The sequence below is a fragment of the Leucoraja erinacea genome, chromosome 35 (assembly GCF_028641065.1).
Source record: "Leucoraja erinacea ecotype New England chromosome 35, Leri_hhj_1, whole genome shotgun sequence".
Classification (NCBI taxonomy): domain Eukaryota; kingdom Metazoa; phylum Chordata; class Chondrichthyes; order Rajiformes; family Rajidae; genus Leucoraja; species Leucoraja erinaceus.
This window is the reverse complement of record NC_073411.1, coordinates 14,702,822-14,730,228: the sequence shown is the minus strand read 5'-3', so window position 1 is coordinate 14,730,228 and position 27,407 is coordinate 14,702,822. Positions and strand designations below refer to the sequence as shown.

The following is a 27,407-nucleotide window of genomic DNA, read 5'->3' as shown; positions in this document are numbered from 1 at the left end:
ATTCTGCTCCTATAATGTTTGAACTATCCATGTTCTCCACAGATGCTGCCTGGCCCGCTGAGTTACTCCAGCACTCTCTGTCTGTCTACAGATGAACACAGCACAGCAATAGGCCCTTCGGCCCACAATGTCTGTGCTGCCCATGATACCAAGTTGAACACTTGCTGCAGGTTCACCACACACACACACAGGGACACACACACACACACACACACACAGGGACACACACACACACCCACACACCTACACACACACACACACACACACCCACACACACAGCCACACACACACAGCCACACACACACACACTCCCCCTCCCTCACAGCGAACTGGAATATTTACAGCTCGATTCTTTCTTTCACTTTCATTTCTGGGATGTGATTGGGGCCCAGTGTGTGTATGTATGTGTGTGTCGGGGGAGGGGGAGAAGTCCATGCTGGAGCAGGGAGGGGGAGGTGAGTGAGTGTTTGTAATGTTGCTTCCACAGCTTTGTGTCTGAGCGGAAACCTTCACTCCGGTCCGTGTAGAAACAGTATCCCCTCCTCTCTCAGACAGAGCCGGCGGCAGCGAGGTCAGTTTATGCTTCACAGCTTCTCAACATCTAAACTTTCGCGTCTCTCGGGAGAGTTCTCTCACTCTGAAGAAGGGTCGCCCCCCATCCCCCTCTCCTCTCCCCCCTCCACCCCCCTCTCCTCTCCACAGATGCTGCCTGACCCCCCACTGAGTTACTCCCAGCACTCTGTGAGTTTATCTTCGATTATATACCAGCACTGGCAGTTCCTTTCTACACACAGAACAGTTCAGGAGCCGGCCCTTCGGTCCACAATGTCCGTGCTGGACGCCACAATGGTATCTGCCTCCACCACCCACCCATCCACGCACCCACCACCCTCTGTGTAAATAAACCTGCCCCAAACATCTCCTTTAAACTTTGCCCCTCTCACCTTAAAGCCGTGTCTTTGATATTTTCGCCCTGTGATAAAGGTTGCGTGTCTATCCCAGCCACACCTTGAATAACTTAAAATACTTCCATCAACCTCCGCATTCCAGAGAAAACAATTCTGGTCAACAGCTCCTTCGAGCTAACACCCCCCCCCCCCCCCCCCCCCCCCACAACCAGACATCACCCTGGTGAACCTCCTCTGCACCCTCTCCCCCACCTCCACATCCTCCCTGTAAAGTGTTGACCAAAACTGCATTCAAAACTCCACTTGTGGCCTAAGCAAAGTCTTATAAAGATGCATCTTTACTTCCTGAAGGTAGACACAAAAAGCTGGAGTAACTCAGCGGGTCAGGCAGCATCTGTGGAGAACATGGATAGGTGACGTTTCACAGAGTGCTGGAGTAACTCAGCAGGTGCAGCAGCATCTATGGAGCTAAGGAAATAGGCAACGTTTCGGGCCGACACATTGCCTATTTCCAGAAGGATTTCGGCCCGAAACGTTGCCTATTTCCAGAAGGATTTCGGCCCGAAACGTTGCCTATTTCCTTCGCTCCATAGATGCTGCTGCACCATAACTCAGCGGGTCAGGCAGCATCTGTGGAGAACATGGATAGGTGACGTTTCACAGAGTGCTGGAGTAACTCAGCGGGTCAGGCAGCATCTGTGGAGAACATGGATAGGTGACGTTTCACAGAGTGCTGGAGTAACTCAGCGGGACAGGCCTTTTTGTGTAAAGCAGCATCTGCAGTTCCTTGAGCCTACATTAGGTAATGTTGAGGCCAAGTGCAAGCTGGAGGAACTGCCCCTCATATTGTGTTTGGGCAAACTTACAACCAGTGGATGAATATTGATTTCTCTAATTTCAAGTAACCCTTGCTGTCCCTCTCTCTCCATCCCTCCCCCACTCTAGTTCTCCCACTAGTTTCACTGTCCTCCTGATTCATTTTACTGCTTTCTGCCTCTTCCCCTCAGCCAAGAGTGAACTATTCTACATTTGCTTGTCACCGTTTGCTTTGATCTGTCCTTTTCACACCTCGCCCTTCCTTATCTCTGTGTCTCCCTCTCCCCTGACTCAGCCTGAAGAAGGGTAGAAGGGTCTCCACCCGAAACGTCACCCATTCCTTCACTCCAGAGATGCTGCCTGTCTGTCCTGCTGAGTTACTCCAGCACTTTGTGTCTTTTCATGTGAAGCAGCATCTGCGGTTCCCTGCGACCACTCTCGGTAACTTTGTTCCTTTACACCTGCCTCGTGAAGTGAGGCTTCCCAGGACAGGCCAGAGTGAAGAATGAGTTCGGAGGGAAGGAGTGGTTTGGGCAGCAAGCGTGATGCGGAGATGGGGAGCCCGTGTTGTGTCGACAGGCAGGAGTTTGGGACCTCTGAGCATCGTCCCGTCACAGAACCAGCTCTGAAACCGACAACAGATCACAGCATCTTGGTGGAGGTAAGAGATACAGCACGGAAACAGGCCCTTCAGCCCATCGAGTCAGCGATCCCCGCACACTAACACTATCCTACACACACTAGGGACAATTTACACACTTACACCAAGCCAATTAACCTACAAACCTGCACGTCTTTGGAGTGTGGGAGGAAACTGAAGATCTCGGAGTAAACCCACGCAGGTCACGGGGAGAACGTGCAAACTCCGTACAGACAGCACCCGTAGTCGGGATGGAACCCGGGTCTCTGGTGCTGTGAGGCAGCAGCTCTACCCGCTGCCTAAGAGCGGACACTATGTACAGAGGGCTGTGCTGTCCCATTCACCATCTGTAGCCTCTATCTTGCAGGTTGCTGGAGTTCCCTCTGGGACAATTGTCCCATTCAGTTTCCCCGCTCCAGAGAAGGTGTGGAACTCGACAAAGGTGAAGATGCCCTTCTCCACCTTCAGCAAGCAGACTGTGGCAATACCTGGACAGGTAATTAAACGTTGCTCAATCCCCATGTTAGTTGGGTTCAGGTAATTTTACAGTCATAAGTGATAGGAGCAGAATTAGGCCATTCAGCCCATCAAGTCTATTCAACCAAATCTGATCTATCTTTCCCTTTCAACCCTGTTCTCCTGCCTTCTCCCCATAACCCTTGACACCAGTCATAGAACAGCACAGGCCCTTCGGCCCACAATGTCTGTGCTGTACACCATGCCAAGTTAAACTAAATGTGTTGGAAGGAACTGCAGATGCTGGTTTAAACCAAAGAAAAAACACAAAATGCTGGAGTAACTTCAGTGAGACGGGCAGCATCTCTGGAGAGAAGGAATGGGTGACGTTTCGGGTCGAGACCCTTCAGATTGAGAATCAGTGGAGAGGGAGACACAGAGATATGGGAGGGTGAGGTGTGAAAATAACAAATCAAAGCAGCCAATGCTAAGGAAATGTAGAATTATTCATTGTTAGACTGAAGGAGGGTCTCGACCCGAAACGTCACCCTTTCCTTCTCTCCAGAGATGCTGCCTGTCCGCTGAGTTACTCCAGCACTCTGTGAAATATCACCTATCCATGTTCTCCACAGATGCTGCCTGACCCGCTGAGTTATGGTGCAGCAGCATCTATGGAGCGAAGGAAATAGGCAACGTTTCGGGCCGAAATCCTTCTGGAAATAGGCGACGTTTCGGGCCGAAACCCTTCCGGGTTTCGGCCCAAAACGTTGCCTATTTCCTTAGCTCCATAGATGCTGCTGCACCCGCTGAGTTACTCTCCAGCACTCTGTGTCTATCTTTGATTTAAACCTGCATCTGCAGTTCTTTCCCAACACGTGATTCATTGTTAGCGAGGGGAAGATGAGGGTGAGGCAACATTAATCGGGAGGACAATGAAACGAGTCGGAAACCTAGGGTGGGGGAGGGATGGGGAGAGAGGGGATGCACGGGTTACTTGCTGTTAGAGGAAGCAATGTTCATACCGCTGGGGTGTAAGCTGCTCCAACCCACGTGATTCAGGTGTGATTAATATTGTAAATTGGTGCATGAACTGGGGAGGAAACAAGACTCCTGGCCTCATCCCCTCTTTCATTCCTTCAGCAGCGTGGGGAAGAGGTGGATCGCTGGGACGTTATTAGAGAGGCTTTGAACCGGCCACACTTCAACACCGTCAACGATTTGGAGGTAAAATCAATGTGATTTTTTTAAATGGTGAACCATCCACATCAGGCTTGAGATTGAAAGGTAGATCAAGGTTTATACTCTCTAGAATTTAGGAGATTGAGGGGGGATCTTATAGAAACTTACAAAATTCTTAAGGGGTTGGACAGGCTAGATGCAGGAAGATTGCTCCTGATGTTGGGGGAAGTCCAGGACAAGGGGTCACAGCTTAAGGATAAGGGGGATATCCTTTAAAACCGAGATGAGAAGAACTTTTTTCACACAGAGAGTGGCGAATCTCTGGAACTCTCTGCCACCGAGGGTAGTTGAGGCCAGTTCATTCATTGCTATATTTAAGAGGGAGTTAGATGTGGCCCTTGTGGCTAAGGGGATCAGAGGGTATGGAGAGAAGGCAGGTACGGGATACTGAGTTGGATGATCAGCCATGATCATATTGAATGGTGGTGCAGGCTCGAAGGGCCCGATGGCCTACTCCTGCACCTAATTTCTATGTTTCTATGTTTCTAAGGCTATCACGGTGGTGCAGCGGTAGAGCTGCTGCCTTACAGCGTCAGAGACCCGGGTTCGATCCCGACTACGGGTGCTGTCTATCTGGAGTTTGCACGTTCTCCCCGTGACCTGCGTGGGTTTTCTCCGGGATGCTTCGGTTTCCTCCCACACTCCAAAGACGTGCAGGTTTGTAGGTTCATTGGGCTGGTAAATGTAAACATTGTCCCCAGTGTGTGTAGGATAGTGTTAGTGTGCGGGGATCGCTGGCCAATGAACGGACAAGCGTGCATGTCTTTGGGATGTTGGGGGAAACCAGAGCACCTGGAGAAAACCCATGCAGGTCACGGGGAGAACGTGCAAACTCCGTACAGACAGCGCCCGTAGTCAGGATGGAACCCGGGTCTCTGTGGTGCTGTGAGGCAGCAGCTCTACCCGCTGCACCACCGTGCTGCACTAATCTCGTTCCCGGTCAAAGTGGGGGCATCAAGAAGCTACCATAGCGCACTCTTTTGTTTTTTGTACAAAAATCCAAAAATTCTGATATTAAATATTTGACATTTTTTCAAAATTAATCAAAATAAAATTGGTACCAAAACCAGAATGGATTATCTTCGGAATATCGGAAGGTAACCCTGAACTAAACGTGTTTCAGAAGAATTTATTTAATTACGGGCTAATAATGGGGAAAAAAGCTTATACTTAAATTCTGGAAAAATGCGCCGACACCAACAATAAAAATGTGGATATCAAATATGTTTGAAACATTACATCTGGAAGAGATGAGATTCCTCTTAGCAGGTAAAGCAGACCAATTCCAAAAGACGTGGTCTATGTTTCTGGACCTATTACAAGTATGAGGTGCAATAGTAAGTTAAATAAATAAATAAATAAATAAATAAATAGATGGTATCAGGACCTGGTAACGGGAGGTAAAACAACAAAAACAGACTTGGTTGGTAGTCCCCTTTCTGCGGAGTTTAATGTTATAATAGAGCGATTGTTCCTATTTTCTTTTTCTTTCTTTTCTAGGGTCTATTTTCTCACTTTACTTCCTTCTCTAACTTCTTTTCTAAGGGGCTTTCTTTTCCCAACACTCTTGCACTTCACGACTCTTGCGCACTTTCTTTACTTTCTTTACTTCAATCTTTTTCTTAAAGCTCAAAAAAAAATGAAGCGATACAAAAAATGTATTAAGATATATGTGTTGTGTAGTATTGTAATTTACCGTACTTCTAATAAAAATAAAATTAAAAAAACAAAAAGGAGGGGGGGAGGGATGGGGTGTACGTACATTGGCTTCACCTGTTCATCTGCTACTTATACTTTCTGTACATCTCACAGACTGCGATCAAACGTTACAACCCAAAGTACTCCAATGTCTGGAGGTTTGTGGGACTTTGTCGACACGTGGACCAGGTACGTTCATTCTCAGTCTCGTATTTTCCTTTTAGAAAAGTTATCGTATTAATGAAACTTAATTAATCAAACCTCAGAGATTCCACACAGGAAGTTGCGAGATTCCATGGGAAAGAATTGTGGACGCAGCCCAGACCATCTCACACACACACACAAACCAACCTCCCTTCCACCGCCTCCATCTACACCTCACGCTGCCTCGGCAAGGCCAGCAGCATCATCAAGGACCAGTCTCACCCCTGGTCACTCCCTCTTCTCCCCTCTCCCATCGGGCAAGAGGCACAGAAGTGTGAAAACAAACGCACACCTACAGATTCAGGGACAGTTTCAGGCAACTGAACCGTCCTCTCACCAATGACACAGTGGTCCTGACCTTCCATCCAACTCCTTGGAGACCCTCAGATGATCTTCAATCGGACATTATCGTGCAGTAAATGTGATTCCGATCAACCTGTATCTGTACACTGTGGAAGGCTTGAATGTAATCATTTATAATCTGTCCACTGGCTAGATAGCACACAACAAAAAGCTTTCCACCGCAAACCAAAGAGAATTCCCTGCTGACGGAACCTCCATGCATGTCCCTGCAGTGACTAGTGGGAGCTTGAAGTGATGGATGAGAGTGTGTTCCCTTGTCTCAGTGACTCAGATCCAAGGGCAGTGTTGGGGTGACCATACCTCACTGGGGCGGGAAGGTTGTCTCCTCCAGCCACCTGAGTGTGGTCAGCGATGAGGTGGATCAAAGCTGCGGCCCCAGGACACTGGCCAGAGTGGTGACCTCCACCTGGGTCATGGACTAGTTGCTTGGCCACAGCTTTGTGTGGGTCAAAGGTCAGGTTGATGAGCCTATCTTTGAGTTGGACATGGGTAAGTATTGACCTGTATTTAAGGTCTGTTACTTTGGCCCAGCGCTGTGTGGGTCAGCCCTGTTGGGTCTCCTCTACCTGGGAAGATTCATGGTGACCTTTCCCCCCCACACACACAGATGCAGCCCGCTGACCAGCAGTATCTCCTGGCGATCCTGTTGCCACAGGTGGCAAAGTTGGCTCTGCAGGCACCACACCTGTGTCAGAAGGTGAGTGAGGGCTCAGTGTCAGTGCTATCCAACCAGGGCCGGGAGATAGAGCTGCCAGGGCCAGGCCAGTGAGTGACCCACACTGGGGCAGTGAGTGTCCAACACTGGGGCAGTGAGTGACCCGCACTGGGGCAGTGAGTGACCCACACTGGGCAGTGAGTGACCAACACTGGGGCAGTGAGTGACCAACACTGGGGCAGTGAGTGACCAACACTGGGGCAGTGAGTGACCAACACTGGGGCAGTGAGTGACCCACGCTGGGGCAGTGAGTGACCCACACTGGGGCAGTGAGTGACCCACACTGGGGCAGTGAGTGACCCACACTGGGGCAGTGAGTGACCCACACTGGGGCAGTGAGTGACCCACACTGGGGCAGTGAGTGACCCACACTGGGGCAGTGAGTGACCAACACTGGGGCAGTGAGTGACCAACCCTGGGCAGTGAGTGACCAACACTGGGGCAGTGAGTGACCAACACTGGGGCAGTGAGTGACCAACACTGGGGCAGTGAGTGACCCACACCGGGGGCAGGGAGTGACCCACCACTGGGGCAGTGAGTGACCAACACTGGGGCAGTGAGTGACCAACACTGGGGCAGTGAGTGACCAACACTGGGGCAGTGAGTGACCCACACTGGGGCAGTGAGTGACCCACACTGGGGCAGTGAGTGGCCAACACTGGGGCAGTGAGTGACCCACACTGTGTCAATGTATCCAGGTACCCAGGCCACTGGATGTACCTGCAGGTGACCAACTGGGAACTGGACAGGACGGGGTTGGCCGGGGTAAATGGGGCCAGGGTGACCACAGAGCAGCTCGTGCAGGTAGTTCAACTAAAACACCAACGCGTGTCCTTTAGAACCCTCCTCTTGCTGAATATTGCATTATAACAACACTAGTATCAACGGGGTCAGGAGTTTCAGACTCAATAACAATATTTTTACAGCAGTTCTTTTCAATATCAATTTACTTTTGTTACTCCAAGCTACAAATACTAAAGGCTATACATTTACCAGAGTATCATTGCACAAATGTTAATAGTGACCAGTTATTGATTTCATTGATCATCCACAGTTAGAATTGTAGCTGTGGGTCGTTAGGGAACAGTGGTGTCAGATTACTGTGGGGAGGTTACATGGAAACGGTTTTCCCCTCTGTACTGTTTAATCCAAGGAAGGTTTTTCTCTGCTTGTCGATTTCCAGCGTAGCCTTTATGCCCCTTGTTCTTGATGTAAATCAGATCAGAGCCAATTGCCTTCATTCATCTGTAGTTTGGTTTAGAGATACAGCGTGGAAACAGGCCCTTCGGCCCATTGAGTCCGTGCTGACCAGCGATCCCCGCACTCTACGCACACAAGGGGGGGAGGGGTGGGTTTGGCGAGGGTCACTGACACTCGTCCTTGTTGTTTCAGCCAGTGCCGCTGCTGACGGTGGGGATGAGGCACGCCCTGACGATGTCCCAGGAACAATGTGCCTGCCTGTTGGCCAACGCCTTCTTCTGCACCTTCCCCCATCGCAACTCCCCGCTCCATCGCTCCGAGTTCTCCAATTACCCCCACCACATCAACTTCAGCAGGTCAGTGTCGGCACAGACCCCCCTCGAAACCGCCCACCAGTGGTCATTCCCCCCCCCCCCCCCACACCGGTCAGTCCCCCCCCCCACACCGGTCAGTCCCCCCCCCCCCCCCCACACCGGTCAGTCCCCCCCCCCCCCCCACCGATCATCCCCCCCCCCCCCCCCCCACACCGATCAGTCCCCCCCCCCCCCCCCCCCCCCCACACCGATCAGTCCCCCCCCCCCCCCCCCCCACACCGGTCAGTCCCCCCCCCCCCCCCCCACACCGATCAGTCCGTCCCCCCCCCCCACACCGATCAGTCCCCCCCCCCCCCCCCCCGATCAGTCCCCCCCCCCCCCACACCGGTCAGTTCCCCCCCCCCCCCCCCCCCCCACACCGATCATCCCCCCCCCCCCCCCCCCCCCCCCACCGGGTCAGTCCCCCCCCCCCCCCCACACCGATCAGTCCCCCCCCCCCCCCCCCCCCACACCGGTCATCAGTCCCCCCCCCCCCCCCCCACACCGATCAGTCCCCCCCCCCCCCCCCCCCCCCCCCACCAGTCCCCCCCCCCCCCCCCCCCGGTCCCACCCCCCCCCCCCCCCACACACCGTCCATCCCCCCCCCCCCCCCCCCCACACCGATCAGTCCCCCCCCCCCCCCCCACACCGATCAGTCCCCCCCCCCCCCACCGAGTCGTCCCCCCCCCCCCCCCACACCCCCCCACCCCGTCTTCGGTGGTGCCCCCCCCCCCCCCCCCCCCCCACCCCCCCCGGGCCCCCCCCCCCCCCCCCCGGTCCCCGTCTCCCCCCCCCCCCCCCCCAGTCCCCCCCCCAACCGTTCATCAGGGGCCCCCCCCCCCCCCCCCCCACACCGGTCAGTCCCCCCCCCCCCCCCCCCCCCCACCCCCCCCCCCCCCCCCACTCAGTCCCCCCCCCCCCCCCCCCCACCCCCCCCCCCCCCCCCCCCCCCCCCCACCATTTGAACCCCCCCCCCCCTCCCCCCCCCCCCCCACACCAGTCATCCCCCCCCCCCCCCCCACCCACCGTCAGTCCCCCCCCCCCCCCCCACCGATCAGTCCCCCCCCCCCCCCCCACCAGTCAGTCCCCCCCCCCCCCCACACCAGTCAGTCCCCCCCCCCCCCCCCCCCACCGATCATTCCCCCCCCCCCCACACACCAGTCAGTCCCCCCCCCCCCCCCCACACCAGTCAGTCCCCCCCCCCCCCCCCCCACACCGATCAGTCCCCCCCCCCCCCCCACACCAGTCAGTCCCCCCCCCCCACACCCCAGTCAGGTCCCCCCCCCCCCCCACACCACTCATCCCCCCCCCCCCCCCCCCTCCCCCCCCCCCCCCCCCCCCCCCCCAGTCCCCCCCCCCCCCCCCCACCACCCCACACACACACGGTGATTCACCCCCTCCCCCACCCTGCCCCCCACACCGCGCCATTCCCCCCCCCCCCCCCCCACCGTCAGTCATTCCCCCCCCCCCCCCCCCCACACCAGTCAGTCCCCCCCCCCCCCCCCCCCACACCAGTCAGTCCCCCCCCCCCCCCCCACCAGATCAGTCCCCCCCCCCCCCCACACCAGTCAGTCCCCCCCCCCCCCCCCCCCACCCCCCCCCCCCCCCATTCCACCCCCCCCCCCCCCCCCCCACACCAGTCAGTCCCCCCCCCCCCCCCCACACCCGGCAGTCCCCCCCCCCCCCCCCCCCACCTATCACCCCCCAGTCCCCACACCCCCCCCCCCCCCCCCCCACACCAGTCAGTCCCCCCCCCCCACCACCCGATCAGCCCCCCCCCCACCCCCCCCCCAACCAGTCAGTCCCCCCCCCCCCCCCACCGTCAGTCCCCCCCCCCCCCCCCCACCGATCAGCTCCCCCCCCCCCCCCCCGTCCCCCCCCCCCCCCCCCCAGCGGTCCAGTCAGTCCCCCCCCCCCCCCCCCCCACCGAGTCCCCCCCCCCCCCCCCCCCCGATCAGAGGTCCCCCCCCCCCCCCCCCCACCCGAGTCCTCCCCCCCCCCCCCCCCACCGATCAGTCCCCCCCCCCCCCCCCACCGATTCCGTCCCCCCCCCCCCCCCCACACATCCCCCCCCCCCCCCCCCCCACCGGTCAGGAGTGTCCCCCCCCCCCCCCCCCCACCCAGTCCCCCCCCCCCCCCCCCCCCCCACCCCATGACCGAGGTCAGCCCCCCCCCCCCCCCCCCCCCCCACCTCTTCATCCCCCCCCCCCCCCCCCCCACCCGTCAGTCCCCCCCCCCCCCCCCACCCCACCCCCACCCCTCCCCCCCCCACCCCCCCCCCCCCACCACCCCCTCCCCCCCACTCCCCCCCCCCAACCTCCCCCCCCCCCCCACCCCACCGGTCAGAGTCCCCCCCCCCCCACACCCCCGTCAGTCCCCCCCCACCCCCCACACCCCCACCCAGTCCCCCCCCCCCCCCCCCCCCCCACCGGTCATCCCCCCCCCCCCCCCCCCCCCCCCCCCACCAAATCAGATCCCAGTTCCCCCCCCCCCCCCCCCCCCCCGCCCCCACCTGATGCCCTCCCTCCCCCCGCCGGAGTCCCCCCCCCCCCCCCCCCCCGGTCAGTCCCCCCCCCCCCCCCCCCCCCACCGGTCAGAATCCCCCCCCCCCCCCCCCCACCCGTCAGTCAGTCCCCCCCCCCCCCCCCCCACACCGGTCCAGTGTCCCCCCCCCCCCCCCCACACCGTCAGTCAGTCCCCCCCCCCCACCAGGTCAGTCCCCCCCCCCCCCCACCGTGTCAGTCCCCCCCCCCCCCCCCCCCCCCCTACAACAAGTGGCGCTCCCCCCTCCTCCCCCCCCCCCCCCACACCCCCCACCCTCCCCCCCCTTCCCCCCCCCCCCCCCACACCGTTCAGTTCCCCCCCCCCCCCACCGTCGGTCAGTCCCCCCCCCCCCCCCCACACCGGTCAGTCCCCCCCCCCCCCCCCCCCCACCGGTCAGTCCCCCCCCCCCCCCCCCCAGTCATCCCCCCCCCCCCCCCCACCCACCGTCAGTCCCCCCCCCCCCCCCCCCACACCGTCAGTCCCCCCCCCCCCCCCCCACCATTCAGTCCCCCCCCCCCCCCCCCCCCCCCCCCCCCCCCCCCCCACCATCAGTCCCCCCCCCCCCCCCACCATGGGGTCAGTCCCCCCCCCCCCCCCACGGATCAGTGTCATCCCCCCCCCCCCCCACCCCGATCAGTCCCCCCCCCCCCCCCCCCCCCCCCCCCCCAACCCCCCCCCCCCCCCCCCCCCCCCCCCTCCCCCCCCCCCCCCCCCACCCCCCACATCAGTCCCCCCCCCCCCCCCCCCCCCCCCCCCCACATTCCCCCCCCCCCCCCCCCCCCCCACGCAGTCCCCCCCCCCCGCCCCCCCCCACCGGTCAGTCCCCCCCCCCCCCCACCCGGTCACTCCCCCCCCCCCCCCCACCCCCCCCCCCCCCCCCCACACGGTCAGTCCCCCCCCCCCCCCCCCCCCCCACACCGATCAGTCCCCCCCCCCCCCCCCCACACATCCTCCATCCCCCCCCCCCCCCCCCCCCCCCCCCCCCCCCCCCCCCCCCCCCCCCCCCCCCCCCCCCCCCCCCCCCCCCCCCCCCCCCCCCCCCCCCCCCCCCCCCCCCCCCCCCCCCCCCCCCCCCCCCCCCCCCCCCCCCCCCCCCCCCCCCCCCCCCCCCACCCCCCCCCACCCCCCCCCCCCCCCCACCCCGTCCCCCCCCCCCCCCCCCACCCCCCCCCCCCCTCCTCCCCCTCCCTCCGCCTCCCCCTCCCTCCCCCCACCCCCCCTCCCTCTCCCCCCCCCCCCTCCCCCTCCCCCCCCCCCCCCCCCCACCCACCACCAGTCAGTCCCCCCCCCCCCCCCCACCGGTCAGTCCCCCCCCCCCCCCCACACCGGTCAGTCCCCCCCCCCCCCCCCCCCCACCCCCCACCCCCCCCACCGTCAGTCCCCCCCCCCCCCCACCGGTCAGTCCCCCCCCCCCCCCACCACCGGTCAGTCCCCCCCCCCCCCCCCCCCACCGGTCAGTCCCCCCCCCCCCCCCCCCACCGGTCAGTCCCACCCCCCCCCCCCCCCCCCACACCCCCCCACACGGTCAGTCCCCCCCCCCCCCCCCCCCACCACACCAGTCCCCCCCCCCCCCCCCCCACACCAGTCAGTCCCCCCCCCCCCCCACACCGGTCAGATCCCCCCCCCCCCCCACCCACACCGTCCCCCCCCCCCCCCCCCCCCCCCCCCCCCGGTCAGTCCCCCCCCCCCCCCACACCGGTCAGTCCCCCCCCCCCCCCACCGGTCAGTCCCCCCCCCCCCCCCCCCCCACACCGGCTCAGTCCCCCCCCCCCCCCACACCGTTCAGTCCCCCCCCCCCCCCCACCACCATCAGTCCCCCCCCCCCCCCCCCCCCACACCGTTCATTCCCCCCCCCCCCCCCCACCCCCCAGTCCCCCCCCCCCCCCCCCCCCACCGTCCCCCCCCCCCCCACACCAGTCAGTCAGTCCCACCCCCCCCCCCACACCAGTCAGTCCCCCCCCCCCCCCACGTTCATTCCCCCCCCCCCCCCCCACCAGTCCACCGTCCCCCCCCCCCCCCCCCCCCCACCCCCCCCCCCCCCCCCCCCCCCCACCCTCAGTTCCCCCCGCCCCCCCCCCCCCCAACCCACCAGTCCCCCCCCCCCCCACACCGTCATCCCCCCCCCCCCCCCCCCACAGGTCAGTCCCCCCCCCCCACCCCCCCATCCCCCCCCCCCCCCACCCCGTCAGATCCCCCCCCCCCCCCCCCCCATCCGTTCCCCAGTCCCCCCCCCCCCCCCCCCACACCGTCCCCTTCCCCCCCCCCCCCCACCAGTCAGTCCCCCCCCCCCCCCCCCACACCCCCCAGTCCCCCCCCCCCCCCCCCCACCATCCCGCTCCCTCCCCCCCCCCCCCCCCACCCCCCCCCCCCCCCCCCCCCCCCCCCCCCCCCCCCCCCCCCCCCCCCCCACCACCGGTCAGTCCCCCCCCCCCCCACACCGAGTCAGTCCCCCCCCCCCCCCACAAACCCCCCCCACCCCAATCCCCCCCCCCCCAAACCGCCCCACCCTCACCCATCCCCCCCCCCCCCCCACACCGTCATCCCCAGTCCCCCCCCCCCCACACCGGTCAGTCCCCCCCCCCCCCCCCCACACCGGTCCCAGGTCCCCCCCCCCCCCCCACCCACCGGTCAGTCCCCCCCCCCCCCACACCGGTCAGTCCCCCCCCCCCCCCACACCGGTCAGTCCCCCCCCCCCCCCCCCACCGGTCAGGTCCCCCCCCCCCCCCCCCTGTCCGTCAGTCCCCCCCCCCCCCCCACACCATTCAGTCCCCCCCCCCCCACCCGGTCGGTCCCCCCCCCCCCCCCCCACCCCTCCCAGTCCCCCCCCCCCCCCCCCCCCACACCGGTCACTCCCCCCCCCCCCCACACCCCACGGTCATCCCCCCCCCCCCCCCCCCGCCCCCATGTCCCCCCCCCCCCCCCCCCCCCACCCGCGTCAGTCCCCCCCCCCCACCCCCCCGTCACCGGTTCAGTCCCCCCCCCCACCCCCCCCCCCCCCCACACGGTCAGTCCCCCCCCCCCCCCCCCCACCCCGTTCAGTCCCCCCCCCCCCCCACACCGGTCAGTCCCCCCCCCCCCCCCCCCCCCCCCCCACACTCGTCGATCCCCCCCCCCCCCCGGTCAGTTCCCCCCCCCCCCCCCCCCCCCCCCCCCCCCCCACCGGTCAGTCCCCCCCCCCCCCCCCCCCCCCCCCCCACACCGTCTCAGTCCCCCCCCACCCCCCACCGACCAGTTCCCCCCCCCCCCCCACACCGATCAGTCCCCCCCCCCCCCCCACACCAGTCCCCCCCCCCCCCCCCCCCACACCGCATCAGTCCAGTCCCCCCCCCCCCCCCCCACCCCCCCCCCCCCCCCCCCCACCCCCCCCCCCCCCTCCCCCCCCCCCCCCCCCACCGGTCAGTCCCCCCCCCCCCCCCCCCCCCCCCGGTCAGTCCCCCCCCCCCCCCCCGGGTCAGTCCCCCCCCCCCCCCCCACACCAGTCAGTCCCCCCCCCCCCCCCCACACCGGTCAGTCCCCCCCCCCCCCACCACCCAGTCAGTCCCCCCCCCCCCCGGTCAGTCACCACACAGGTCCCCCCCCCCCCCCCCACACCGATCAGTCCCCCCCCCCCCCCACACCGTCAGTCCCCCCCCCCCCCCCCACACACGGTCAGTCCCCCCAGTCCCCCTCGGCCCCTTCTCCTGCCCCTGGGTCTCAACTGGTCACTGCCATAGGAGGGTCAGGTTCAAGGGTCAGACAGGGCCCGTGACGATCAGGGCCCGGGAGGGGGAGAGGTAGGCTGGGGGGGGTGGGGGTGGAGTGAGGTGGAGGAGGGGGATGGGGGGGGAGAGTGGGGGGACGGAGGGGGTGTGAGGGGGAGGTTATGGGGAGCCAAGGCCCAGGCTCACACACACTGACCTGTTCCTCTGTTCCAGGCTGTTTGAGTCGACCTCACCAAGGACGTCTGAAAAGCTGAAGGCCATTTTCTGCTATTTCAAATCGGTGGTGGAGAATAGTGAGTAGTTAACACGGAGCCTGGGGAACCCACACCCCCCCCGTACTAATCAAGAATCTATCTACCTCTGCCTTAAACATATCCACTGGTGACCTCCACAGCCGTCTGTGGCAATGAATTCCACAGATTCACCGCCCTCTGACTAAAGAAATTCCTCCTCATCTCCTTCCTCAAGGAACATCCGTTTATTCTGAGGCTGAGCCCTCTGGTCCGAGACTCTCCCACGAGTGTAAGAGTCCTCTCCACATCCACTCTGTCCATGTGGTGAACAAGGTACAGATATAACACATCAGATTAGACCCAATGTGGCTTAGATGGGACATCTTGGTCAATCAGCATGGGCCAGTCGGGCCGAAGGGCCTCTCTCAGAACTCTGACCTGTTCACACCAGTTCTGTTATCCCACTTCCTCATCCACTCCCTACACACTAGGGGCAATTTACACAGAGGCCAATTAACCTACAAACCCTTCTAAGACAATTAAAGACACAAGGATTAACTTAAATCAGTCTTGATCAATAGTAGTGGTACCCAGCGGTATAAATATTGACTTGTCTAACTTCAAGTAACCCTTGCATTCCCTCTCTCTCTCTCCATCCCTCCCCCACCCAAGTCACCAGTTTCACTGTTGTCTTGGTGAGTCTCATTGTCGATAACTCATTTTCACCGAGCCCACAGCGTACAATGGCCTAGAACCATATAACATATAATGTAACCATATAACAATTACAGCACGGAAACAGGCCATCTCGACCCTTCTAGTCCGTGCCGAACACATATTCTCCCCTAGTCTCATATACCTGCGCTCAGACCATAACCTTCCATTCCCTTCCCGTCCATATAACTATCCAATTTATTTTTAAATGATAAAAACGAACCTGCCTCCACCACCTTCACTGGAAGCTCTTCTTTACTCAGAGAGTGGCGCCTGTCTCCTTTATCATTGTTACTTGTTTACACATCGTTTATTCATGCGTTCTATATCTCTCTACATCACCGCATATATCTCTCGTTTCCCTCTCCCCTGACTCGGAGTCTGAAGGTCTCGACCCGAAACGTCACCCATTCCTTCTCTCCAGAGACACTGCCTGCCAGTCTCGCTGAGTTACTCCTGCACTCTGTGTCTCTTGATCAATGGTGAGTTAGTTTTCCGCCATCATTGAATGAACTGAGCTCTGTACTAACTTCTCCTTCTCTCCGGCAGTGCCCAAGGGTCTGATTACGTTTCAGAGGTGTGGCCTGAGTCACTCCATTGACTGGAGGAGGTCAGTAACTCCAATATCCTGTGAAATCTGTGGGAAATTATGCTGCCCTTTGATATTGTTCCCAGACAAGCTAACTAAACAATATTAAACCATGCAGGATATAGAATCATAGAGTGATACAGTGTGGAAATATGCCCTTCGGCCCAACTTGCCCACACCGGCCAACATATAGATCAGTTGGAAATGTGGGCAGAGAGATGGCAGATGGAGTTTAATGCAGATGAGTTTGAGTGTACTTTGGGAGGTCCATCGCAAGGGGAAAGTACACAGTAAATAGCAGGGCAACAGTTGGGACCCATCAGACCGATTGTGGGGGGTCAAAGCAACCCGACTCTCCTCTCTCCCAACGTTCTTAACCCTGCCCCCCTCGACAATCAGTCTGAGGAAGAGTCCCGACCTGAAACGTCACCTATCCATGTTCTCCACAGATGCTGCCTGACCCGCTGAGTTATGGTGCAGCAGCATCTATGGAGCGAAGGAAATAGGCAACGTTTCAGGCCGAAATCCTTCTGGAAATAGGCAACGTTTCGGGCCGAAACTCTTCCGGGTTTCGGCCCGAAACGTTGCCTATTTCCTTAGCTCCATAGATGCTGCTGCACCCGCTGAGTTACTCCAGCACTCTGTGAAACATCACCTATCCATGTTCGTCAGATGCTGCCTGACCCGCTGAGTTACTCCAGCTGCCTGACCCGCTGAGTTACTCCAGCACACATCGAAAAGGCACCGATCCATGTTCTCCACAGATGCTGCCTGACCCGCTGAGTTACTCCAACACTTTGAATCTTTTTTTTGTCAACCTGCATCTGCAGTTCAGTGCTCTTTACTGCAAAAACTGCCTTGATGATCAGGGATCAAGTCCTGGACTGCCCAACCTCTCCCTGTAGCTCAGGCACGTCTGGAGCAGTGGAACCCAATGAGGTTTCTGGAAGTTCCAAGAGGAATATTGGGAAAGTCGGGATAGTGTGGTCATTCTTGGTCAGTGAGGAGGTAACCAAGGACACTGTGCAGAGTTTGTTCAAACGACTGTTTGTGTTTGTTACAGGTCTCAGTGTAAAGTGACCCAACTTCGCCTGTCCAATGTCGGAACCATCGAGGATGAGGGAAGAGGCATGTTGCAGGTAACACGCTACAGTCATGTGTACCGTCGCGTGTAGTAACAAGGAACTGCAGGCCCAGGAAGCTTGCGAACAACACAAAGTGCTGGAGTAACTCAGCGGGTGCAGCAGCATCTATGGAGCTAAGGAAATAGGTAACGTTTCGGGTCGAAACCCTTCCGGGTTTCGGCCTGAAAAGTTGCCTATTTCCAGAAGGATTTTGGCCTGAAAAGTTGCCTATTTCCTGCGCTCCATAGATGCTGCTGCTGCACCATAACTCAGCGGGTCAGGCAGCATCTGTGGAGAACATGGATAGGTGACGTTTCACAGAGTGCTGGAGTAACTCAGCGGGTCAGGCAGCATCTGTGGAGAACATGGATAGGTGACGTTTCACAGAGTGCTGGAGTAACTCAGCAGGTCAGGCAGCATCTGTGGAGAACATGGATAGGTGACGTTTCGGTGCGAGACACTTGTTCAGACTCGTCCAGTCTATTGTAGACTTGTACCTATTGCTGAGGTCTAGGTTTATTGTCACGTGTACTGAGGTACCGTTAAAAACTTTGTTCCACATGCAATCCAACCATAAATACATCCAAGACAAACTCCAGTACAACAGGTGGAGCAAAGGGGAAGATATAGAGTGCAGGGTGTAGTCTCAGCATTGTAGCACATCAGTTCCACAGACAAAGTCCAATGTCCACAATGGGGTCGAGGTGAATCGGACAGTACCCTAGCTTATGGAAGGGCCGTTCAGAAGCCTGATCACAGAGGGGAAGAAGCTGTTCCTGAGTCTGGTGGTGCGCGCTTTCAAGCTTCTGTACCTTCTGCCGGACGGGAGCGGGGAGAAGAGGGAATGACCGGGGTGGGACAGGGACACGTCTGTGATGGTGCCGGCTGCTTTCCCGAGGCAGCGTGAAGTGTAGATGGAGTCGATGGTGGGGAGTGTGGTCTGTGTGATGGACTGGGCTATCAATGTCAGGATATGGGGACAATCAGTTTGCCGTTCTGGTGTGTGTCTGTGGTGTGTAGTTCTGGTTGTAGAATCACTGCTCAACGGAAACGCTGCAGTGACCAGTGGGGTGTCGGAGTGACCGCTGAGGTGACCAGTAGCGTGATGATGTTGTGCTCGGTGGGTTGACGGTGTCAGCGTGGTGACCAGTGGTGTGCAGTCTTGGTGCAGTGACCAGTGGGCTGTCGAATTGACCGGTGGTGTGTCGGTTTCGATGTTGGCGTGGTGACCAGCGTAGTGACCAGTGGCGTGTCGGTGTCGATGTTGGTGTGGTGACCAGCGTAGTGACCAGTGGTGTGTCGGTGTTGGTGTGGTGACCAGCGTAGTGACCAGTGGTGTGTCGGTGTTGGTGTGGTGACCAGCGTAGTGACCAGTGGCGTGTCGGTGTTGGTGTGTGGTGACCAGCGTAGTGACCAGTGGTGTGTCGGTGTTGGTGTGGTGACCAGTGTAGTGACCAATCGGTGTGGTGACCAGCGTAGTGACCAGTGGCGTGTCGGTGTCGGTCGGTGTTACAGGTGGACTTTGCTGCGCCGTTGGTGGGCGGAGGTGTGTTGGGGCACGGACTGGTGCAGGAGGAGATTCGTTTCCTCATCAACCCCGAGCTGATCGTGGCCCGGCTCTTCACCGAGCGGCTCGCCGACACTGAGTGCCTGCTCGTTACTGGTGAGTACCCACACTGGACACTGGCACAGACGCAGATACCAGCTGGGTGGGGGGGGGGGGGGGATGGGGGGGGGGGGGAGGGGGGGGGGGGGGGGGGGGGGGGGGGGGGGGGGGGGAGGGGAGGGGGGGGGGGGGGGGGGGGGGGGGGGGGGGGGGGGGGGTGGGGGGGGGGGGGGGGGGGGGGGGGGAGGGGGGGGGGAGGGGGGGGTGGGGGGGGGCGGGGGTGGGGGGGTGGCCGGCAGTGAGTGATGTTGGTGCTCTGGTTCCAGGGGCCCAGCGTTACAGCGAATACACTGGATACAGCGACACATTCCACTGGGCCAGAGCGCACCTGGACACCACTCCCAGGTGAGGGGGCGTGGCCGGAGGTGGAGGTTGATCGAATCGATCCTTGATCAGTGCGGGTGTCAAAGGTCACGGGGATAAGGCAGGAGAATGGGGTTGTGAGGGAGAGATAGATCACCCATGATTGAATGGCAGAGTAGACGTGATGGGCCGAATGGCCTAATTCTGTTCCCTCCCTCCCTCCCAACACACAAGGTGCTGGAGTAACTCAGCGGGCCAGGCAGCATCTGTGATGTTTCAGGTCGGGACCCTTGTGGCTCCCTGCATCCTTTGCCAGTTCATGCATCTGTCCAAGTGCTTGTTCAACCTGGCTTTAGACTAGAGATACAGCGCGGAAACAGGCCCTTCGGCCCACCGAGTCCGTGCCGACCAGCGATCCCCGCACATGAACACCACCCGACACACACTGGGGACAATTTACAATTATACTGAAGACAATTAACCTACAAAACCTGTACGGTTTTGAAGTGTGGGAGGAATCCCACGCAGGTCACGGGGAGAACGTGCAAACTCCGCACAGACAGCACCTGTAGTCAGGATCGAACCCGGGTCTCTGGTGCTGCGAGCAGCAGCTCTACCCGCTGCACCACCTTGCCACCTCATTTGGTTTTATCTCGGGTTTCTGTTCATCTGCAGGGACTCGTGGCTGCGGCGTTGCACAGATATCGTGGCCATGGATGCTGTGAAGTTTGACAACCCCCTGGACCAGTACAGTCCACACTACCTGGAGCGGGAGCTGGTCAAGGTAACTCCTCACACCACAGTCATAGTGATACAGCGTGGAAACAAACTTGCCCACAACGGCCAACATGCCCCATCTATACTAGTCCCTCCTGCCTGCGTTTGGTCCATATCCCTCCAAACCTGTCCTATCCATGTATCTGTCCAACTGTTAAATATTGGGATAGTCCCAGCCTCAACTACCTCCTCTGGCAGCTCGTTCCATACACCCACCACCCAGAGGGGCTTCTCTGTGAACAGACATCGGGGTGGGACGGAATCAGGGTCATCCCGTGGGAAAACCACAGACAAACCAGCTCCGATCCGGAAAACTGCTCCATGGAATCCCCTCGGGAAATATGGGCCATTTAGGACTGAGATGAGGAAGAAACCTCTTCACCCAGAGTTGTGAATCTGTGGAATTCTCTGCCACAGAAAGCAGTGGAGGCCAATTCACTGGATGTTTTCAAGAGAGGGCCTGTCCCACTATACGAGTTTACCCAAGAGCTCTCCCAAGTTAAAAAAAAATCAAACTCGTGGTAAGTACGTAGAATGTACGTAGCGGGTACATCGGAGCTTGGGACGTCTCTTAGCGGCTCGTAACGCTAACGGCAGGTACTCGGGAAACGCGGTAAGCTCGTGGAGTTTTTTCAACATGCCTACGAGCGGCTATTACCGTAAATCTCCCGAGTGTGAATCTGGGGAAACTCGGGAGAGCTCTTGAATTACCTTAATTGGTTGGACAGGCTAGATGCAGGAAGATTGCTCACGATGTTGGGGAAGTCCAGGACAAGGGGTCACAGCTTAAGGATAATATGATCGTATTGAATGGCGGTGCAGGCTCGAAGGGCAGAATGGCCTACTCCTGCACCTAATTTCTATGTTTCTATAAGGGGGAAATCCTTTAAAACTGAGATGAGAAGAACTTTGTTCACACAGAGAGTGGTGAATCTCTGGAACTCTCTGCCACAGAAGGTAGTTGAGGCCAGTTCATTGGCTATATTTAAGAGGGAGTTGGATGTGGCCCTTGTGGCTAAAGGGATCAGAGGGTATGGAGAGAAGGCAGGGATGGGATACTGAGTTGGATGATCAGCCACGATCATATTGAATGGCGGTGCTGGCTCCTGCACCTATTTTATGTTTCAATGCTGCTGAGATGGGGTGACAAATGTGACGTACGACTTTATTTGCTTGTGTTTCTCGGCTGTGAACCTCATGCTGGGCACTGACTCTGACAACCTTCTCTTCTGCTCCAAAGGCCTTCTGTGGATTTTCCTGCCGTGTGATTGCAGATCAGTATTGCAAGGCCATCGCCACGGGCAACTGGGGCTGTGGAGCTTTCAAAGGGGACGTAAAGCTGAAAGGTTGGTCCATCGGGTAAAGTGCCCTCATTGACAGACCCAACAAGGTTCATTCCTGCCCTCCACAGATGCTGCCTGACCCGCTGAGTTACTCCAGCACTCTGTGAAACGTCACCTATCTAGATGCAGGAAGATTGCTCCAGATGTTGGGGAAGTCCAGGACAAGGGGTCACAGCTTAAGGATAAGGGGAAAATCCTTTAAAACCGAGATGAGAAGAACTTTTTTCACACAGAGAGTGGTGAATCTCTGGAACTCTCTGCCGCAGAGGGTAGTCGAGGCCAGTTCTCCATTGGAAACGTATATTTACAGAGCTGCCTGAGGGAGTTAGATGTGGCCCTTGTGGCTAATAGGGGATCAGAGGGTATGGAGACCTATCCATGTTCTCCACAGGCAGGTACGGGCATACTGAGTTGGATGATCAGCCATGATCAACGTATCGAATGGCGGGTTTCAGGCTCGAAGGGGCCGAATGCTCCATACTCCTGCACCTAATTCTATGTTTCTATCCATGTTCCCCACAGAAGCTGCCTGACCCGCTGAGTTAAGGTGCAGCAGCATCTATGGAGCGAAGGAAATAGGCAATGTTTCGGGCCGAACCTTCTGGAAATAGGCAACGTTTCGGGCCGAAACCCGGAAGGGTTTCGGCCCGAAACGTTGCCTATTTCCTTAGCTCCAGGGGGTATGGATGCTGCAGCACCCGCTGAGTTACTCCAGCACTCTGTGAAACGGCGGTCAGGCTATCCATGTTCTCCACAGATCCATGTTCTGCCAGATGACCCCGCTGAGTTACTCCAGCATTCTTGTCCTAAACCAGTATCTGTGTCCCTATACACCAAAGCGTTGGTAAACACTGCTGTAATACCAGCAGGCAGCCGTTGGTGGAGCTACTGAGCCATGAGGAACAGCTGGCCTCAGCACTGCCTCCTGGTGGCAGTGAAATTCAGTCTCGACCCAAAACCTCACCCATAGAAACATAGACAATAGGTGCAGGAGTAGAGGCCATTCGGCCCTTCGAGCCAGCACCGCCATTCAATATGATCATGGCTGATCATCCACAATCAGTACCCCGTTCCTTCTTTTCCCCCATATCCCTTGATTCCGTTAGCCCTAAGAGCTGACTCTAACTCTCTCTTGAAGACATCCAGTGAATTGGCCTCCACTGCCTTCTGTGGCAGAGAATTCCACAGATTCACAACTCTCTGGGTGAAGAAGTTTCTCCTCATCTCATGACAATCTCTTGCCTCCGTGCAGCTCTCATTCAGATCATGGCTGCCGCCCAGGCACACAGGGATGTGATGTACTTCACCTTCGGAAGCAATGACTCCACCAGGGACATCCGCACAATGCATCGATTCCTGAAAGAAAGAAATGTGACTGTGGGTATGTAGTCTCCAAATCAGCGGCAGTGTGATCCAGGAGTGGAGGGGGCTGGGGGGGGGGGGGGGGGGGGGGGGGGGGGGGGAGAAGGGGGGGGGGGGAGAGAAGGGGCTAGGGGAAGATGGGGAGAGGGGGGGGGGGGGAGGGGGATGGAGAGATGGGAGAGGGAGCAGGGGGAGAGAGGGGGGCTAGGGGAAAATGGTGAGGGAGCTGGGGGGAGATGGAAGGGGGCTGGGGGAGGGGAGAGGGGCTGGGGGGAGAGGGAGGCTGGGGGAGAGAGGGGGGCTGGGGGCTATGGGTGGTGAGGGGGCTGGGGGGAGAGAGGGGGGGCTGGGGGAAGAGGGGGGGCTGGGGGTTAGGGGTGGTGAGGGGGCTAGGGGAAGATGGAGAGGGGGGGGGTGGGGGGTTCGAAAGGGGTGGTGAGGGGGCTGGGGGAGAGAGGGGGGCTGGGGGGCTAGAGGTGGTGACAGGGCTGTGCTGACACTTTTGTCACACACCAGGGCTTGTACCCCGGCAGATATCGACACTCTGAGGGGTGAACAGTTAGTCCCGGTGGGGTGGGGGTGGGGGTGATGGGACACGTGTGGACTCATTGACTGACTTCCCCACAGGGCAAGTTTACAGCATTCTGGAGAAATACTCAAGTATGGACTTTACAAGAAGCACACGGCCAGACCTTTACGAGTTCATGCAGAGACAGCTGATCAGCCTACGGGGGCGATACTGATGTCAGAGGTGGAGCAGAGAGCAAGTCCTCTCGCCCCTGTAGAAGTGAGAAGATGCGAGTGTGTGGAGAGAGCGGGGAGGGATCGATGTCATCACAGAAACAAAACCAGAATGATGGCAAAGTGAAACAGGAATTTCCAGTTCCACCTGTGGGCTGGAGGAAAGGTGGGCAGTGAGTCTACCTGACATTGTTCAACTTGGCATCAGGCTCTGAGAGATTGTGACAGGTCAAGTTGTAATAATTACCTGTTGTTGCTGAATATTACACAAGGAAGCACTGGAGCAATAAAGGGACAAAAGATTATTGATACCTGTAGCTGATAAACGGATCTGTTTACTTTAAATACCTTCTGCCTCCTTGGAGCTATTTGACCTTGGACTATTTACCTGCTCCTGTCCAAGACTCCTTTCTGCACCGTCATCCATTTCACGACTTCTGTCTCCTGGTGTCCAGCTCCTGCCCATGTGGAATCGAAGGTGGATGAGGTGAAACCCACCCTTCTGACTAGAAGCCCCTACCCCCAGAACAGGTCACGCTGCCTCGGGAATCAGAAGCCTCCTCTCCCCCCCCCCCTTCAGAAATGGCTCAATTTCCAGCTCCCTTTCCCTCAGCAGCTTCCTTGATCAGTCTGAAGCATCTTGACCCAAACGTCACCTATCCATGTTCTCCACAGATGCTGCCTGACCCGCTGAGTTACTCCAGCACTCTGTGAAACGTCATCTATCCATGTTCTCCACAGATGCTCCCTGACCCGCTGAGTTACTCCAGCACTCTGTGAAACGTCACCTATCCATGTTCTCCACAGATGCTGCCTGACCCGCTGAGTTACTCCAGCACTCTGTGAAACGTCACCTATCCATGTTCTCCACAGATGCTGCCTGACCCTCTGAGTTACTCCAGCACTCTGTGAAACGTCACCTATCCGTGTTCTCCACAGATGCTGCCAAAACCCGTGACCTTCAAACACCACACCTTTCCCTACACTCCACCCCTAACTACAGACTGCCAGTTTCCTGTTCAGTAACTTGTCACACACTTCACCTTGAACTGCAGCCATTGAAGGTGTCATTTATGCCGTTACAAGTAGGAAGCAAAGATGCTGGCTGGCTGAAGGTGAGAATCATTGACAATGAGGCGTTTCATTAAACAGACGATTCTTGAGATTTCTCCAGCCCAGAGAGCTGTGGATGTTTTCAAGTTTGTTAAGACTTTTGACATCTTGCTTGAACGACTCATGGTCTGCCATAAAACACTCTTCCATTCACTTCCTCACAACTGGTCCCAAACTATCCCACCATCTCTCGTCTCTGCCCTCCAAGAAACAATTGCCAAAACTGAGCATTTGTAAAAGGTTTAGTTTTAGTTTAGAGATACAGCGCGTTAACAGGTCCTTCAGCTCACCAGCTCCACACTGACCAGCGATCCCCATACATTAACACTACCCTACACACACTAGGGACAATTTACACACACACCAAGCCAGTTAACCTACACCTGTACATATTTGGAGTGTGGGAGGAAACCAAAGATCACGTAGGTCACGGGGAGAACGTGCAAACTCCGTACAGACAGCGCCCGTAGTCAGGATGGAACCCGGGTCTCTGGCAGTTGCTGTGAGGCAGCAACTCTACCACCGTGCCAGCCCAAAGCCTTGCTCCCATCTCCATTCTTCTTTCCCAATTCACAGCCCCCTTCCTTCCCAACAAACCACAGCAATACTATAAATGTCCACACCTCGACTCGTCGCAAGTCTCTTCTGTTCCTCTCATGTTTCTGGAGCCTTTTTCCTCACCTTCCCAAGAAACACTTTTGGAAAAGGAGCAAGTTGTTTTAACAACAAACCGTTGCAAGTTGTTGTAAAAACTAAACCACAAAGTGTTGCGTGAAGTGAACGCTGTTTATTGATGAAGCTATATCGAGTCGAAAAGTTTATTTGTACCAAAATAAATAAATCAGTTTTTGTACTACGCAGTTCCAAGAAGTGGTAATCGAGATAAAACCTGCCCTCCGGCCCCCGCCTCTCTAGATAGGTAAATGAGCATCTTGATTTTGGCACAGGCTGAGGGTGCATCGTCTTCTCCCAATGATAACGTGTGGAGCAGTGGAGAGTCGCTAAAAACGAACGTGATCCTGCCCGTGGCCGGGAGCCTAGCCCTTCGCCAGATCAGAAATAGAAAAATTCCTTATTCACAAAATTTACAAACCACACCTCATTACTGCTACTGCTCAGATAAACTAAATCATACATTTAAAAAGTGGAGTGGGTGATGCCAGCCAAAAGCACACCAGTGACCGGTTTATGCACAGCTGTTCCCTGCTGCAGAATTTATGTCCTGATTCGAGGTATTTTCTTTGCTCCCTATCTGAAATGAATGGTGCAGGAACAAGCCTCTTGCCAATTGTACAGTTACAAGAGAGATCCCAGTAGCATGCACAGCCTAGTCCCTAGAAGTAAGGACGGAAGATGAAGTTTCAGATGTTGAGCAAATTCCAAGGAAAGGTCTTATTTGCCCAGGTTCTTGAAAGCGTCCAGGTTAAAGCTGGTGTCCAGGAACCTCTTGAGTTCCTGCAGGTGAGTGTTCTTGTTCCCAGTGGCTGGGGCAGAGGCTGGATCACGTCCCACGTACCTGCCAATGAGGGCAAGAGTGTTTTATTGTCATGTGTCCAGATAGAACAATGAGATTCTTACATGCAGCAGCACAATAGAACATGTCAACATAGTACATTGTGAACAATATCATAAACCAAAGAGAACAAAAAGTTCAGTGTGTATAGAAGGTAGACACAGAATGCTGGAGTAACTCAACGGGGGAGGGATAGGGAGCATCTCTGGAGAGAAGGAATGGGTGAGGTTTTGGGTGGAGGCCCCTCTCTGTACACACACACACATACATATCGACACGTACACATATGTACACGCAAAACAGAACATGTCAACATAGAACACTGTAGAGAAGGAATGGGTGACGTTTCATGTCGAGACCCCTCTCCATACACACACACATACAGATCGACACGCACGCATACATACACACAAACCACAACAAACAAACCAGAGCAGCAATGAACAAGCACTACGCCGCTGGAAGGCAGGCCTGACCCAGAGAATTGTCCAGGGACCACAAGGGCCTCGTGTTACATGGGACCATGTACATCCAGGGACCGCAAGGGCCTCGTGTTACATGGGACCATGTACATCCAGGGACCACAAGGGCCTCGTGTTACATGGGACCATGTACATCCAGGGACCACAAGGGCCTCGTGTTACAGGGGACCATGTACATCCAGGGACCACAAGGGCCTCGTGTTACATGGGACCATGTACATCCAGGGACCACAAGGGCCTCGTGTTACATGGGACCATGTACATCCAGGGACCACAAGGGCCTCGTGTTACCTGGGACCATGTACATCCAGGGACCACAAGGGCCTCGTGTTACCCGGGCTTAGTTCACATGGTCGTGACGGGATCGCTCTTCTCGCTAGTGCTTGTGGTCGGCCCAAACGCTGAGCAATTGTTCCAATCTCCGATCCATCTCCCTCCACTCCCCTCGTCCATGTTTAAAAGCCTCTTAAACGGCCCACCTTTGTATCTGCTTCCAGCACCACTGGCCGTGTGTTCCTGCCATTCACCACTGTGTGAAACAACTTGCCCCGCACATCTTCCAACTCAGCCCCTTTCACCTTAAAGCTGTGTCCACTTGCCCTTGGGAAAA

General features: G+C 58.5%; 2 protein-coding genes across 10 annotated transcripts in view; one reads left to right on the top strand and one right to left on the bottom strand.

Annotated features, from left to right (window-relative positions):
* The first annotated feature begins 343 nt into the window (after positions 1–343).
* Positions 344–24,005, top strand: LOC129713405 (poly(ADP-ribose) glycohydrolase-like). Of its 3 annotated transcripts, none has more exons than XM_055662445.1 (16): positions 344–455; positions 2,199–2,385; positions 2,732–2,860; positions 3,964–4,044; positions 5,872–5,946; positions 6,932–7,021; positions 8,432–8,595; positions 15,051–15,130; positions 16,334–16,394; positions 17,437–17,512; positions 19,013–19,160; positions 19,430–19,508; positions 20,142–20,250; positions 21,484–21,589; positions 22,839–22,967; positions 23,576–24,005. In XM_055662445.1, exons 2-16 carry the CDS (start codon positions 2,230–2,232, stop codon positions 23,689–23,691), a joined length of 1,599 nt encoding a protein of 532 aa, XP_055518420.1. In that variant the 5' UTR covers positions 344–455; positions 2,199–2,229; the 3' UTR covers positions 23,692–24,005. The 3 variants fall into 3 exon arrangements, with proteins under 3 accessions (XP_055518420.1, XP_055518418.1, XP_055518419.1); XM_055662443.1 differs by having other exon boundaries at positions 3,961–4,044; XM_055662444.1 differs by having other exon boundaries at positions 442–571; positions 3,961–4,044.
* A 1,564-nt stretch (positions 24,006–25,569) lies between these two features.
* LOC129713403 (2-oxoglutarate dehydrogenase complex component E1) overlaps positions 25,570–27,407 on the bottom strand; it is a 64,743-nt gene continuing 62,905 nt past the window's right edge. For all 7 annotated transcript variants that reach the window (XM_055662438.1, XM_055662440.1, XM_055662442.1 and 4 more), the window contains one exon: positions 25,570–26,318. In XM_055662438.1, coding sequence (XP_055518413.1) covers positions 26,195–26,318 — 124 coding nt within the window. In that variant the 3' untranslated portion in view covers positions 25,570–26,194. The remainder of the gene's footprint in view (positions 26,319–27,407) is intronic.

Bases quoted from the DNA above. Each gene is read 5' to 3' on its own strand.
- LOC129713405 (XM_055662443.1), top strand. From the start codon at position 2,230: ATGAGTTCGGAGGGAAGGAGTGGTTTGGGCAGCAAGCGTGATGCGGAG. The intron at 8,596-15,050 runs GTCAGTGTCGGC...CCTCTGTTCCAG, and splicing joins CACCACATCAACTTCAGCAG to GCTGTTTGAGTCGACCTCAC. The intron at 15,131-16,333 runs GTGAGTAGTTAA...TCTCTCCGGCAG, and splicing joins CAAATCGGTGGTGGAGAATA to TGCCCAAGGGTCTGATTACG.